Source organism: Nyctibius grandis, chromosome 13, assembly GCF_013368605.1.
Source record: "Nyctibius grandis isolate bNycGra1 chromosome 13, bNycGra1.pri, whole genome shotgun sequence".
Taxonomy (NCBI): Eukaryota; Metazoa; Chordata; class Aves; order Nyctibiiformes; family Nyctibiidae; genus Nyctibius; species Nyctibius grandis.
The window spans coordinates 148,349-164,973 of NC_090670.1; the positions used below are offsets into that span (position 1 = coordinate 148,349).

Below are 16,625 nucleotides of genomic sequence, written 5' to 3' on the forward strand. Positions count from 1 at the left end.
GATGGCTCATAGTCTGGGCAGTCAGGTCACACAGTAAGGCTGTGTTCTAGCTCCTAGAAGTCTGGCCATTGTTCAGACACTCCGTGGTGAGCTGGCCAAGAACTTGCCGTGCCACACCCAGGCAGCGCTGGGGATGTCTGAAACAGGCAGCCCTGTGTGCAGCTGCCGCTCGCCTTACCAGCGAGCTGAAATGCTGCGTGTCTCCTGGCTGAGGAACAGAGAAGCACGTGAAACAGATAAGCACGCTGCTGGCTTGTTCATGCAGACAGGAGAATCCTTTGGAAGGAAGAGCTCGGTCACAGCAGTGATCCTCATGCTGTCTTTCCTGTGGAAAGTCTCTTGAATGACAAGCAGAGTGCCTAAGCATAGGTTTTTTTTGTTTGCCCTCAATTCCAAGTTACCTCTAAAACACTTCTTAACCACAGGTGAATTTAGAGACCTGTACACAGGGAATGAGTATTTAGTCTGTTAGCTCACGAACCTCAAGCACTTACTGTACATGTGGTGCCTCGGCGCAGCACACGTTTGTCTTGTTAGCATCCTGTTTTGAGCTCCTTCCAGCAAAATAGCTGCGTGTAACTTTGGCAGACATCCACTGGGTGCTAGGTTTGGAAAGCTTATTGGCTGGCTGGAAATGCATCTTGGCTACCAGGCTGGTCTGCTTAACCCCTTGAACTGGGTCTTTGCAGCTGTTAACGGTACGGGGGAATCCCCTGCCTTTGGAATGAAGCTTGGAAGGGAAGAACTAGAGTAACGTGAGTTTAGGGGTGGGGGAAAGAGCTGCCCTCTAAGAGTCTTCTCAGAAAATCTGAAACGCTTCCAGTGGTGGTGGGGCGTGCTGGAACCGTTTTGCTGGTTAAGTTACTGCAGTAGCAGCCAGGACCATAACACCGGTGTGTAGTGTACAGTTAGGGGCAGGGAGGGGGGCACAAAATAAGTGTTTGTAACCTGGGACTGGGATTGCCTACGAGGGGCACGCAATGGCTGTGAGGAATGTCACCTGTACCGCTACTGGCATTTCAAACGCCCACCGCCCTCCTGACTGCCTTTGAGTTGAAGAGCTTTAGCCGGGGATGTGGTTAAGCTCAGACATGTGAAGTGCAACTGCCAACCCTGCTGTTAGTGTGCGGAGGCCATAATAGGCATATACTGTTTCTCCAGAGAATAGCACCTTCTAACAGGCACAGAACAAACGGGCGTTTATGAGACAAAACCCAAAGGTACCCGGGGTGTGGAAGCTGAATGAGGGCAACTGCACAAGGCTAGATTTTGCTCTGAGTTTTGCTTCTTGATAGAGACGTTGTAGAAAAGGGGTCAGGGTTTTTCCCCATGGTTTTGTAATCTGCTTCTGGGTTTTGACTAGCAAAGGATGTTCTCTCTCAGTAGCTCAAACAACAGGTACAAAAATAGTTATTCTAAGGGCCTCTTTGACTAGCTCTAAAGAACTAGCAAACGGCAATGTTAATGGCTTGGAACAGCTACAGGAAAGCAAAGGGAGGTGCACGGGGAGTCTATTTATGAGAAAGGAAATGGCAAAAATAGAGGAATTGATCCATTGCACAAGGTTGTGAGTTGTGTAATAAGTGGCATACAAGTATCTGGGCTTGACTGTAAATGTGCCATTCACTCATGGCTGCTATTACTGGCTCAGTACTCTCATCTTGCAACTCCTCTTGTCAAACTGAAACTTGTTTGCCCTTTGGACAGGGTGCAAGCTGCTAGCAGCCATGGTGTTGAAACACCGCTGGTAGGATGAGACTACTTGCTATCTGCTTGGTTGAAAAGGAAGGAATTAATATTCAAGTAGCTTTAACTTGGAAACATGTCATTGGTGATTTCGGAAGCCATGCTGTGGAGGGGGTAGGGGAATTCCCTGAACTTTTTTTTATTCTTTTGAATGAATAACTTTGTAGTAATCTTCTTATAAAGTAGAACTCTTCACTGAAAAAGTTGCCTGCCCAAATCACTGATTAAATTGGGTAAATGATGCCTTCAGAGTTCTAAAATGCTGAGTTCTCCAACCTATTAAGAAGCATTGGTGTAGCCCCAGCTTTGCGTGGCCCTGCGTTCTTGCATTGCTGGTGTGTGCTGGCTAGTACTGATGGAAGACGACAGCTCTGGACCTTGGAAATGTTGATTATGAGCAAACTGAAAACTTTGGGCAGGGTGGCTGAGTGAAGGCCTCTAAAGTAAGGCAACTGCAAACATCAGCCCTTTGCATAAGGAATAGGCTTTTTTGAAGCCCTTTTGTGAGCTCTGTGAGTGGTTTGACGGAGACCTCATTTTCTGAGAGAGACTGTCCTTGGGGGTAATAAATCTGATTCTCTACCACTTGAGGAAAAAAAAAAGGCCTAGTTTATATGAGGATGCCTGAAGTAGACTCCCTGACTAGATATGAGTAACTGATGTCTGGACTGATGGACATGTCCTCAGGCTCCACTTGGCTACCCCGTACTCCTGCCCCGTGGAACACCAGGTATTGATCACTTGCGAAGAGGGTATTCAGCACAAAGATAGTTGTGGCTTCTCACACTTGGTCTTGAGAACCAGAAAAGCAACAAAGTACTGCTGTGTTGCTCGGCTCTGTAGGCATGGCCTTTTCGATGGCAGCAAGTGTCTTCAAGGAAACTGATTTTTTTTTCCTGGGAACATTCCTGTTTACCACTGGCTGTATGGAAGGATTTTATTTTCCTTATCACTGGGAGATGAGCAGTACAAATTAATCTCAAAATAGTCTCTGTGTTAACAGCCAAACAGATACATATTTGGGGCTCTGACACTACAGTATGCCAGGGTGTATATTAGGATAAATCACTTGGTTTCTTTTTGAAACTGTCTGCTTTAGCATTATATTTTGTACCAGATTTTTGAGCCACCTCAGTCTCTTCTCCTTGCCCGTTTCAAGAACAGGGGCTGGCTCTTTCAGCTGCTGGATGTGATGCCTGCTATAAACCCTGTCGGAGAACTTGTGCAGAAAATGCTGCTGGAGTGGACACAGAATCAGCTTATTTTGAGCACCTTTGTTAGATAAAGCAGAAATTCTCTGCTCCTCCAAGCTCCGCATGGGTCAGAGGTACTTCTAAACACTTCCACGTTAGTCACCAGGTGCTAGAAGAGTGGGTAACCTGCAGCGTAGCTGTTCAATGGCCAGTGTGCTGTAGCCAGCGTCCCACCGGCCCGTGTTAGTAAGTCAGTGCTATAAGGTGAGTTTTGCTGGAAGCTGGGGCAGAGCGCTTCCTGCACTGGCAGCACCCCGGGTGTCTCTGGAGTGAGATGTGTCAGCGCACGCCAGTGTCATGAGGCACATCTGGCTTCCTGTGGCTCCGCCGCTGCCTCCTCCGCCCTCTCTGCTGGGTTTCTGCAGGCGCTCTCAGAGCCGTGACCGTCCTCACTCTTGCTCGTGTCCCGGGGTGGCTTTTGCCTCTTGCTGTCCTCGGCAGCATGGCTCCTGGAGCCGTGTGAAGGCTGCGGCCCGGTGCCCTCGTAGGCCGCCTGGCCTTGCTGGGCACTGAGAGCAGCCCGTGGGGGTGCAGAGGGGACACGGCTATAAGGTGGCTTTGGTACGGTGTGGCTCCGCGGTGGTTTGTGAATCTGAGCTGGCTTGCTGCTGGGCTGCTTCACAGGGAAGGAGTGAGACCACATGAGAGCAAATCTAGTCAGATTTAGCCCTATTGCTTCCCTGGTGGGGCTTGCTGGTGCTTCTGCGAGAACAGGGCTGCGCAGCGAGGCTGTGCTGCAGCAGCTGCCCCTTCCCTGCCTGCAGACCAGCTTGCGCCGTGCTGGGGCAGGGCCCAGCCAGCACCTTCCACAGCTCAGCCCCTTCCCTGGCTGTGCTGGGTCAGGGCCTGACTCAGCACCTTCCATGGGTGAACCAGAGCGGGGCCCAGCTCAGCCCCTTCCCCGGCTTCAGAGGGCACCAGAGCTGACAGCTGTCTTTCTGGGATGTCAGCTGGTGGTGCCTTCTCCCAGCTCTTCTCAGTTTAGCATTCAGACGGATTGCTCATGCTGCAATTCAAGTGATTTGCTCTTTTATCACTTTTAGTTCAATGCTGACCTAAGTATGAGATTTTGCTGATGAGGTGCTGCTCAGCCTTATCTGCCGCTTGATTTTAAATGAAGGAAGTTTGTGTGTTTGGTTTTTAAGTGAACTTATCAATACGTGTGGTATATTTAGGGTAAAGTGATATATTGCATATGTGGCAACAGGGTTCTGCACATAAATCCAGTAGTTATGGACTTTCCTTGAGGACTCTGATCACATTTGTGATCTTGAGGTCGCTTGGCAGCAGTACGCACTTTCCAGTGGAATCTGGAGGATGCTGCAAGTTCCTCACGCTTTTGGTCTAGAGCCCAGCTGCGTGTGTTTCATTGCACACTGGATGTGTGATCTCCTCCATCCTTCTGCAAAGGGGGTGGTGGTGGGGATAAGGGAGCATGCCAGAAAAAATACTTGTTACTGAAGCTGGTAAGTGGAGCTTCTTTCTGTGCTTCCAGACTACAATTCTTGATGTCTCTGCCAAGCTGAACTCAAACAGTGGTTGAGCTCATTAATTGAGATTGGACTGCCCAATCCCGTGTTCCTTTTGTCACTGGCTACTTAGAGAAGCCTGTCCTCCCTCTGCAGGTGGCTTTTAATTTAGTTTTCTTCTAGGTATGAACTGAAATTTCCCTTAGTCGATGACACTGAGCTGTGAAATTTGGCATAACAGTGGATGAAATGTTACTGTAAGCTTCACATAAGCCTGCCATTTCTTGCTGAGTTTGACTGTTACAGTTGGCATTCTTTGTGCTTTAATGACAGCCTAGTGTGTCTTGCTCGTGTAAAGCAGTCTGAAGCTTGTAATACTGAGCTAGTTTTAAATGGTGGGTGGGTGCATAAGGTGGGTGGGTGCATAAGAAAGGCAGTAAGCTGCAAGATCATTAGGCAGTCAGTACCTTCAGAAATTCAACCCACAATCTATAGCTGACTGCCCTGTGCTGTGTCTGACCCTACAGCAGGGGCAGACAGCTGGGATGAGTTTATAACTAGTGTATTGCTGAAAGGTACCGTGAGTGCCGAATCTGTCTGGCTTTGTCGGAAATGACATTAAAAATAGCTCCAGCTGAATAACTGACAACTACTTCTGCAAAACGAGCTTAGATGCTGTGCTGTCAAAGGTGCAAAGGGAATGGGATAGGTGGGGAAAGTGCAATTTTTTTCTCTTAAAACAATCATGTGGGTATCGTATATCTGGTAAAACGTTTTCAGGTAATGATCTTTGCTTGTGTCCATTTTTAGTTTTAGCTGAACATGACCGAAAGATGCACGTGTCAAGAAGCTCAATGTTTCTATAGCATCAGCTCTTTGCATTCAGGTTCTGCACTAAAATCCTAAGGGATTCTTCAAAGGGTGAGTTCCTGCTACAGGCTGTAGTCGGGTACCAAAACAAAGCCAAGACACGATCAGTGACTGTAAGGGTGATGTTATAACACGTACTCTGTAGCACGCAGGTACTTCTGGCTTGTTGGTACAGAGTGCATCAAAGGTGGGCAAGCTTCCTCCTCCACTCTCATATGGTGACTTTATTCAAACCCTCACAGTGGAGTGGAATGGGACGCCTTCCTTGGCCTTAGTGGCCTCCCTGTGGCTCTGGTCAAGTGAGGAGCCCCGTGTCCCCAGCTGAGTGGGGAGGAGGGCGGTGGAGAGGGCTGGAAGCTCCAGGGAGTCATTGAGAGGGTTAATGCTCTTGGGGGGCTGCAGTGGGGCAGGGCCAGGGCTGGTGCCTGGGGTGTGCCTGCTGCTCCCTGATGAGCTTAGGGGTATGAAAAGGCCCTTTAAGACTACTGGAAGGGGGCTTGGTTTAATTAAGTGTAATCCCTTTAGAAGTTGCAAGCGCTTTCACATGACCCGAGTCCAGCCTCACCCAGGCCCAGGCGCAGAGGACACAGGGCTGTTTCGGCAGAGCGCTGGCACTCGGGAAGGAGCCAGATGTCTGTGAGTATTGCTGGTGCTGCAGGTGGGGCATTGCCTCTGCTCTTCCGGGGCCATGCAAAGCACGATGCCCTGCACGCTCTGTGGGCTGCCGTGGCTCCTGTCCTTGTAGCAGGGCCCGTGTCGGCTGGCCCGCTGGTGGGAAGCGAAGTACGGCCCTGGGGAGCGTTTGTCCTCCAGAAAACACTTGTGTGTTTTGAGGGACAGAGGAACAATTCTCATTGTGCTTACTGTGCTGTTGCTAATCTTGCTGAAAGCCAAAACTGGGAAGGTTTTTAGATTATTAGGGTGCCTTATGGGATCTTGAGTTCAGAGTTCGTGCAACTCCAGCTGGATTTGATGTGCTTCTCTGATCAGAGCTGTTGGAACTGATGCATGGTGTTAGTCTGTATCTTTAACTGCAGTAACTGCTGGGTGAACTGGTGCCGTAGAGCATAGAGGGTCTATAAAGGATGGCCTGGAATTTCTTTTTAACTCAACTTCTGTTCCATAACAGTCAAATGAGTAATAAAGTATGACTCTTTCCTATGTGACTTTCTCTGGAAATAGTGCACTTGGTGGCTCGAACCTGGGAAGCGTGATGATCTGAAGCTTGAAGTCTACAGAGCAGCAGGGTATAACAGCTTCCTTGCATTCAGGAAATCCAGGGAGGAAAGAAGCTTTAGGTCAGGGTCAGGGTTTTGTAGAGGTTCATAGTCTCTTGTGCTGACTTTACCTATTATTCTGACATGAATTTCCTAGTACTCTGTTCCTGTCTCAGCTCATGACAAACAGCATTGTCTGTTCTACCTCTTGCACTGCTCAACGTGCTGGGGCGTTAGTGCAAGTAACACATCCGTTGCTTGGTGTGACGGTGTCAGTCTTTCCTGTTTGTGCTGCCGTATGCAGCTACAAATTTTCATCTTAGGAAGTAGTTATAGCAGGTTACTAGGGCTCACTCAGACACCTGGAAGATAACTGATAGTCGTTGCTGCTAATAAAACTTACTGGGAATCTCAGTGAGGCAGAAAGTGAGACCTGAAGGTATATGGGCAACATTAAAATTTCTGAAAAGATGTTGCAGATGGGTGCCTGGTACCACTGTCTGTCTCCTGTAGTCTGCTGAACACTATGGGAGGAGGGTGGTGGTGTCCTGTAGCTTGTGAAAGCTTTTGCCTATCAGAAGGAGCTTTCTTTGGCTGCAGCTGATCTAGGGGCTGGAACAGTGTCTCTTCCATGCAAGAGGCTCTGTGTGCAGGAGGTCTTGCCCTCACCACAACCCTGTCCTTGGCAGCAGGAAACTCTTAATATGCTCTGGTAGTGACAGTCTTCAGCTCTGCTTAGACTGGTAGAACAATGGTAATTCCTCAAACAGAGAAGAGGAAGAGATGCTGGGTTTCTAGCTCTTTCCTGTAGCGGTTATGAAATGAATCAGTTAAATATGGTTTTTTTCTTGAGTATTTTTTAGCTTGGTGACTGTAAATTTGCTTGTTGAAGTGTAATGCTTGAGTTTTCTTGTAATGTGCATGATGATCTCCTCTGGAAGCTTATCATATAATGTTGATAGCTGTTTGTATGCAAAATATTCTATTAGGTGATGGAAAGATGAAGGTTGTTTAGAGGCCACCTACTGGGGTAAAACTTCTGCTAGTGTAAGATCTAAGCAGAATTTAGTGGGTTGCAGACACTTGGATACAGCAGTGGGTGTATTATAAATGCTATGATGAAAAAATTCAATGAGTTGGTTTAAATAGAATTTGAGTATCAGTTACTGCATTGGGATAGTATTTTTGGTAAATCTGTTGACAATGAAATCCAGCGAGTCCTCTAAAAACACCTTCTGAGTGTTGAAAGTTCAAGACAGAAGTTTACGAACAATAAATTTTGGAAAAAGGGTGAAGTGTCCTTGGGGCTGAGTGCTGCCACTGTGGACCTTGTGATCTGATCGCTGGTGGGCAATGTCCTTTTCTCACTGTGTTTACTCCTATTCCTTACACCTCAGCAGTGTGCACCTTGCCTGCCTGCACTGACAGAGCTAGATTTGTATGTGCTCAGCAGTCCAGGTTGGTTGTCTCACTGAGGAGCATTTTATTCTGTTTGCAACCCAAATGGTAAGCATGCTGATGGTTATGCCAGCCTTCAAACCTAGGAAAACCTCATTAGATAGTGTAGAAATACAAAGTATAAAAGCTTAATGCTGATGAATCTTGAGGCTTTTCTTAGAATAAGCATTGATGGTAAGCTAGATAAATGGTTTACAAGTGCTTCGGCAGGGTAATTCTCAAGGGACAAGGCAAACAGAAGAGTCTAAATTATGGTGGGACTGGATCACGCTGTCTTTCTTCTGGTATAGCACTTTCATTGTGTAACCCTTGTGTAACAACTGTGTTGGGCAGTACTTGGCTGTGAATGCCTCAGTAAAGTGATTTTACTAAAAGTAAGACTTCAAATGAATGAGGAGCATGAGGGCAAACGTGCAGTGCCTGGCACTTCATTGTCAGGTGGAGATTACAGCAGTCTGTAGGTCTCCTTGTTGGCCTGAGCTGCAGGCAGAGCACATTAAGATCAGACTTGCCAGTAGTGAGGTGGCCCCTGGGTGTCTTTCAGAGTGAAGCTCCCTTGGTGCTCGGTTTTTCAGCCTTTTTACACGCTAGGAGAACCAGTTTGTATTTCTGTCCCGGTACACGGGCTCTTGAAATGAAACACAACACTCGGTAAAGCTGCATCTGCTCTGAAGTGCTGTCAGGCCTCTTATCTGCTGATGGGAACGGAGAGCAGTGCCTCCCACCACCTGACATGGCAGAAACCCCACTTTGTTGTTCCCGTTCACAACGAGTGGCTCAAAAAAACCTGGCTTGGTACCACATGGGAAAAAAATTCTTTGTACGTTGTTTCCACACCAGTGAGGCTTAACAAAGCTCAGTGTTACAGCAAACTAACTTCTCAGCCAAGTATTAAATCACTATGAAACTAGTGGTTGAAACATCCCGGGTACAGCCCAGGCCGCGCTCTCCCTGCGCGGTGTCTGGCCGCCCGCTGCCGAACGCGTTAACTCTGCTGGGCCGAGGCCGGCGGTGCGGGGTGTGGTGCTCCCAGCCCGTTTCCTGTGGTGTCTTAGCTCATGCTGTCTTCTAAAATAGCACAGGCTGAAGTTGCAAGCGCCAGACCTCATTCAGGGCTTTGCTGATCCTAAACCTTGGGTTGCTACTCATCCTGAGCACGGGGGCATCTGCTAAGGGAAAAAAGTGTATCTCCTGGTATTGAATGTGCTGACGGAAGGGTGGTGGCTGCTCGGATAGCTCAGGTGTGTTTGAGTGAGTGACAGTGAAGGAGGTTTGCTGGCTCCAGCATGGGACCTTTTTTACTGTGCTAACAAAGATGTGAGTCTTACAAATAGGTATTCCGCATGAATTATGCAGATACTTACTGAAGCAGCTTTATTTTAAATTTTAAGGGCCGATCTGCTCTGAATAGCTTAAAAGCTATTCTGGCACAGGTTGCCAAGAGCTGCCACAGACATTTCAGTTCTGTTTTCTGGTGCTTGCTCTGCACTCAGATACTTCAGCGTTCAATCACCTAAGCAGATGATACCAGGTAAGAGTAGCTACTGTGTTTATCCATAAACAGTGGAGCAAAAAGACTGTTTTTCTTTCATGGTAGTGGGTACATTAGTGTGTTAGGAAAGACTTTAAAACAAGAAAAAAGGAACCTGTTGCTTAATGGCCTGTGTAAAGTAACCCCTCTTATGCTCAGATGTGGCCTGTGGGCACCTTTGCTCTCACTGGTGGGTGTGCTGGGCAAGTCAGGCTTACAAGCCAGCACTCTCCCTGGTAGAAGAGGCTGTTTCCAAGTATAAGTAGCAAAGCTCTTTTTGGGAGCGTTCAGCCCTTCCAGCAAGCGACTGGATACCTGATTCACCAAAGCACTGTGAAATTAGCCAGCTGTCAGCATCTCGGATCTGAGGAGAATAATTTTGGGAAGATGTAGCAAGAGAACTTAAGGCAACTGCTGTAGGCAGATGTTGGTTTCCACTATTGGGCAGCGTTACTTAGAGCATGTGTTGTAATGATGCATTTTCTGTCTTCCAGATCAGTGTGCGTGTTACCACCATGGATGCTGAGCTGGAGTTTGCCATCCAGCCCAACACTACAGGGAAGCAACTCTTTGACCAGGTAAGTGATGGAGCTGCAGAAGATCTAAAGTTGATACAGATGTTGTGATTCGATTAAGGCAACAGCAAACAATTTCTGAAGGACCTCAAAGATTAAGTGACAGTGTGTATAATTTCTTACTATGCTGAGTTCTCTTGAAGTTGTTATACATTTTTTCCAAAACGACTACATTTTTTTTAATCTTCAAGAATGTGTTAGGAGTTATTCTTACCTCTAATGAACTGAATCGGTGCTATAGCTAATAATAATAATTGGAAAGCAGTATATGTCTGCAGTCATAATTCATAAGATAAGTCTTGTGAGGGAGGTAGTAAGCTATCTTTGGTTGGCTTACTTGCAAGTATCGTGTAATTGATTTCAAAGAGTAGTTGGTCTCTAAAAGAGAAGAGGCTGAGCTGGATTTCAAATGTTGCTGCAACCCTTAAGTGCAGGTGAAGTGATATTCTATACTCCCATCAGGCCTTGAGGGAAATCTTAAGTTATGTACTGTACTGTATCAGGCTGTCTTCATGTGGGTGCTTCAGCCTTCCTCTGAGTTCACTGGCTAGGCAAATTTCCTCCTGCTTCGGTCCAAACAGCAGCAGGGAGGTGTGCGCAGCACAAAGTTGGAGCAGCTGAAGACAGACATTATCAGTTGCAGTGGTTGAAACGTTGACAGGCTCCACTGTGTTTCTCTGCTGTAATCCTGAAGGCCATGGATTCGCTGCTTGGTGGCAAATCTGAACAGTAAGTTCATAGCTTAAAGAAAAGTAAAATGAGTCTTGGATTAATGACAAGATGAAGGAACTGCCAGACCAGATATGTCAGACATGGGTGCGGTTCAGTAGTGCTAAGTGTTCTGGGGCCAGCTCTACATAGTACCTATCTTACTGAAGAGAGAAACTTAAGGGCTGACCCACCCATAGAAGTCAGCTGTTTCATTTGAGGCCAGAAAACCTAATTAAATTTTTTTTAGATGTTTAACCACCAACTACTACTTTCTCTCATACTCAGCTGGATGATTCAACACTAGATACTATATTGCTGTTTGCAGCCCAGCCCTGAAACGGAGGGAATAGAGTGAGATCCTAGGCTTTACTAAAAGAGCATCCTTTCATACTGGGAAAAGCAGAAAGGCTTTCAGGAAAGTTCTGAGTTGCAGTGTAGTTCTCAGCTGTCTGTGTGTTACTACATGGTGTAGCCCCTACATATTTTAGCCCTGTGTGGTCTCAAAATCTGACAGTTTTTGATTGATAGAAGTGAGAGCTAGATTCTGACTAGAATCCCTGTGTGCAACATGGAACTCCACCACAGTTAGTTCATGGAAGCACATGCCAATGAAGCTGAGGTGACATACCCCCAAGTTCATCAAAATGTGGACTGTTTTTTTGGAGGGGGTGTTCTTCACATGGATGCTTCCCATGATTATTTTTCAATGTCTGGTTTCTGACATTATCCAAGCAAAGCACCAGGTGTTAAGAAGTGATACTACTGAAGTCAGTAGTATTTTTAATCTGCATGTGATTTTTTTCAGTCAGCTCTAGACCATCTGCAGCTTTTGCTGTAAACTGACATTGTGGTGGCAAACTGGGGCTTCAGCAACTTCTGTCTGAGGAGCATCTGATCGTGTTTCCAGTATGGAAACTCTTCATGTCTTAGTAATTGATTTCACTCCTTTGTGTCATGTTCTCGAACAGCTGTACATCCTGCTCCCTGCAGTGTGTTTAACACAGCACCTGTCTAAACGGAAGTTTTATTTTGTTTTTTCCATAGTAAACACTTTTTGAAGGGAGAAAACAAATACTGTTGCAGAACTAAGTTTTCAAGTTGCTAATGTAAATGAGGCAGTGTTATTTCAGCTAAATCGGATTGTAGGTGGAGTTGAAAGAGGAAATACAGTGGGGAAAAAAGTGTCTGAATCTAGGTGTTAAACATTTGCTATTTTAAAAGGTCTGGTGGGCACCACCTCTTTGTACTGTCCATATATTGCACTCACTGGAATAAGAATTAAACTGTTTTCCACTGCCCAGCACACAAGATTTCCTTGTGGAGGTAGTGATGTTGGTTCTTGATAGGGCTGATACTGAAACGAATGTCCTAGGGCCTCATCAGTGGCAGATGTCCAGGCTTTGACTAGATGATTAGTCAAAGACCTAGCACGAGAGTGCTAGGTGGTGTTGGTGTGGTACCACCACCACAGTGATGGTGGTAGAGAGACTAACGCTGTGCCAGGGCTTGAGAACGTTGTGAGCAGTGAGGTGGGGACTTGACAGGAGATGTGGGGAGATGTCAAAAGTCTTCCACCTCTATCCTGAATAAGGAGTTTGTGAGGCTACTGCTATGTGAGTGGTTGAGGAGCCTAATCCCAGCTTCGGTTACTGCCCTGCAATCTAATCATTGGCCCTTTACAATTAAGGAAACTAATTGCAAAGGAGGTAGCTAGTCAGCTCCTGCCGCAGTGGGAGACGTTTCATCTTGGTCTCTGAATGCCGATACACAACAGGCTGTTGTCTGTCCATCTTTTTTTTTTATGGAAAATTCAAGGCTCCTTTCTATTGCAAAAGAGACTTTATAGTCAGACTTGCATGTAAAAGAAAGTATAGGGGCATGCTCAGACAGATTATTGATGTTTGCATAAAGAGCTAACAGAGTATCAAACCAGAACTGGAGAGCCTCTGGTGAGCTGACAGTAAATACTGAACTTGCTCCCTTTAGTATGGGATGGGGCTTTGAATGTATTGTCAGCTGGCGTATATCCAGCTGTTTCAAATGGCTGAGCTGTTTGTGTAGGTTAGTCCTGTACAGGGCTAGTCCAGAGCTGTTCTCCCTGCTCACGGGGACTAAGCGGTGACTGCTGTCTGACTGGTGATCTGCGCACTGACGTGGTCTTCGCTCCCATGATGGGGTGTGTAAGAACAAAGTTATGGCTGTTCATTTTGTAGCTCCCTTAGACTATGTTGTGCTCCTGCAATTGCTAACCTAGTATTTTCTGCCTGACGCTGGCTCTGAAACAGGAGCTGGTTTCATAAATGCGCTTTTCAAGGAAGGGAGAGTTTCTCTACAAAGCAAACTTAGGATTTTGCTGTTGTAGCACATTGACCTGATGTGAAACCTGATTTTTGACTCTTTCACAGAGAAATTTTAAGATATTCTGCATGTTTTTGCCCTAGAGTGCCCTTTCACTTTGAGCTGTCAGTGCTGAGTTCAGCAAAAAGGAAGCTGCCAAGTACTACCAAGGTTTCTAGCTGCACAGCTACCTTGGTGCGTGCCACTGGCTTTGTTCAGGCAGTATTTGTTTCCACCTGTTGTGTCTAAAGGTAGACTAATATATTCTTTATGCCACCCATAATTCTGATCTACTCTGAATAGGATTCAGAAGACTTCTGGAAAGCTTGTATCTGGGTAGTAGCTTCATGAAGAGGAACAGTTTGAGTCTAAAGTTCCGTAGTAATAATAGGTGAATGGGCTTGAGGCAGAAACGTTCCTGTCTGCCTCTTTGCTGCTTGGTTAAATTCCGAAGTAAACTTTTGTAGTGATAGAACAATGCTGATGCTTCACTGCTTTGTTGAAAAATGTCTTCTGCCCCACAGTAGCTGGCTGGAGAAATATCATTGAGCTGATATACAGTGCAGTAACATCATGATTTATACTAGAGATCTTCCTATAAAACCCATCCCCTAGGCTTGTAACTGTACAGCTTTAGCTTAAATAGCTTAAGCTAGCGTGCGCAGACAAACCTGGATTCATTGAGACAGGAGGATTGTACTGTCTTTCTTCTGCAGCTTTGCTTATGTGCGTCTTTGCTTCTGTACCTCGTAGCGCTGGAGTTCAGCAGCTGATGCTTACCGACTCACCAGCAAAACCAGTAGCTCTGCTCCCATTCCTCAGCTGCTAGTGATGGAATAAAAGAAGAGCTTGAGGATGGGCTATGCCTGTCAGGGGTGCTGCTTGTTGGATCACTTCACAAGTACCTTGAAATACTGCTTTCCTGGAGGTGCAGGGCACAGGCACTGCAACAGCGATAGCTGCTTGTTTTCCTTCTTTGACCCTTTTCTGCATCAGACTGAAGTGCAGTTGGACTGGAGACCAGTGTGTAAAGCAAAGCATTGCTTTGCCTTGGGTATCTCCTACACATGGAAGATTAACAGTTTCTCTGGTAAAACTGCTTAGCTACTTGTTGCTGTGGATAGCTTTGAGGTTGTGTCCCTCCAGTCTTTTTTCCTCTCAAGCTGCTTTTTTTTTTTTGTTTGTTTGTTTTGGTAAATTGATTCTAGCTTGAATTTGTGAGACTTTTGCCTGTTGAGGGGCGAGGGAGCTAGCATGTACCTTGGACAGGCAGAGGTGACTAACTCTTGCCTCAGTGCTCCGCTGCTGGCTGGCTGGGAAGCTTCCGCAGCAGTGCCCTGGTTTAGCGGACACTGTCTCTTACAGGCTACTCAGGCACGCTGCGTATGGACCAGTCACAAAACCCTCAACCGCTTTGACAGCTTCTGCAGTGTGAAAACATCCTCCCTTCTTCCACGTCTCCCACGTGATGTATAAGGCAACTTCTCAGATGCTTTGTTTCTGATTGCTTCTGACCTTGGATCCTGCTGGTGCCTTGTTCTTTCATTCCCTTTCAGAGCTCCGTGTTCCTTCTAGTCCCTGGTAGAGGATCTTAGCTGTCTGCTGTACTGGGTCTGGTGGGTGGTGAATGCAATGGATGGGTGGGGATCTCACCCATTTGATAGGCCTTACATCAGGATCTTTTTAACGATGAGTTGTGGTTACTAAACTGTTCAGTCAGTGTTTCCTTCCCCAACCTAAAATGAACTCTGTTTCTCCAGCTTGGGAACAGATTTGCTTCTCAGCAATGTGCTTGGTGCTTTCTGAGCCTACAGTTGACCATGTAAACTTCAGTCCTTCCAATGCTAGCTTTTGGACATTGCAAAGTCCAGGAGATGGTGGGAGTGAGCCTTTAGAGTAACCAAAAGCACCCAGTGTCATTAAAGGTGATCTCTGTCCAATTAAGAGCCATGAAGCCAAATCACAGGTTAAGGAGAAATGTGACATTAGAAAAACTTCAGTATCTGTCACTTCAGAGTTTGAAAGCATGTGGTTAACCTTCCTAGGAGGCTTTTCCTCAGTTTTGTGAGCTTTTGGGGTCAAAACTAAGCTTGTAATAGAAAAGTGCACTCAGCTATGGGCTAAAATTGTAACAATAAGCATCTCTGCTCACTCAAAACCTAGTCACTGATGCTGTATTTAATGTCAGCATTGAGCCTAATATGTAGTGGAGTCTGGGATTGTTTTTGGTGTGTTTTTTTTTGTTTTTTAATTCTTATGGATCCTACACATTTCATTAAGAGCCAGAGCACCTAAGATTCTGAGTTCATGTGCCCTCCCCTGGCTTGCTTATCCGCTGCAGTGAATGTAATGGTTTTGAAGAGTACCAGTCTGTCAGTCTCTTCTTTTGTGGTTGCTCAAGCTTACAGGCTGACCAAATCTCTCTCGACTTTTGAGTAATGCCAGCTGGGTTGAGCTGTGTTTGGAATAAATGTGGCTGGTCTCTCATGGCCTGTAAACTGAGCTTTGTGAGGAGGGAGACTGAGAAGCCTTTAGCCTTGGCAAGGTCCTACCTAGTAGCGTTTCAATATGTAGGAAACTGGTCTGGAGCCTGGTCTGGAGCACTTGATCCAGTAGATGAAAGCACTGAACCAAAAACTTCCTATGGCAGTTTCATGGTAGAAAGCAGCAAGTCTCAGGCAGTGGCTGGTTCCTCCAGCAAACACCAGAAGTTTGTGTAATGAAGGCTTGTGGTTGAGTGCCGTGGAAATGTGTCTCAGATTTCACAGGAACATGTAGAAACTTATTGACTTTTATAAAAGCAGTAGTCCAACCAAAAATGGACTGCTTGTTGCTAAGGTGATCAATGACGAGCTGTGATAAGCTTGAAAGCTCAAAGAAGATCCTGTCGTCTAGCACGTTGGCATTTTAGCACTTCGAAAGGGAAAGCTAGAAGTATATCCATATTCTGGAAGAATCAGCCAAACGGAAAGGGAGCAGTTGAATGTTCATGGCTGCTGTTAAGGTAGCATATCTCCAAGACCATGTTCTGAGTTGGTTTTGACTGTGGCATATGACACTTCAGGTGTGGCACGAGTTCAGAGCTCCTCCAGCAATAAGGTTTGCTAGCAGTCTTCTCTCAGAAGTACTTGACATGCCTGTCATAGGAAGGGAGAGAGGCCTGCTTCATCTTTGACTGGGACAGCAGGTGAGATTCAAGACAGGTTTGTGCTGCGGTGTAGCCTGGGATGCTTTGGCCTTTGGCGCAGGAGCTTGGTCTGAGTGGAATGTCTTCTCTGCTTTCATGCTTTAGTCTTGCCCTTGTGTAGATAGTGCTTTTCTGCAGGATCTGCACTTGTTTGCCAGTGTGGTGATGTATTTCCTGGGCTGAGAATGAGAGCAGTCTTCAGTCATCTTGATACTAAAATCTACATTTAAGAGGCTGCTTATGGCTCTTCTGCTGCTGTGGGGCAGCATTC

At 46.3% G+C, this 16,625-nt stretch overlaps 1 protein-coding gene across 1 annotated transcript in view; it reads left to right on the top strand.

Annotated features, from left to right (window-relative positions):
• The window catches only part of MSN (moesin), a 40,050-nt gene that overhangs the window by 12,860 nt on the left and 10,565 nt on the right, over positions 1-16,625 (top strand). Inside the window, exon 2 of the mRNA XM_068411820.1 lies at positions 10,039-10,122. Coding sequence (XP_068267921.1) covers positions 10,039-10,122 — 84 coding nt within the window. The remainder of the gene's footprint in view (positions 1-10,038; positions 10,123-16,625) is intronic.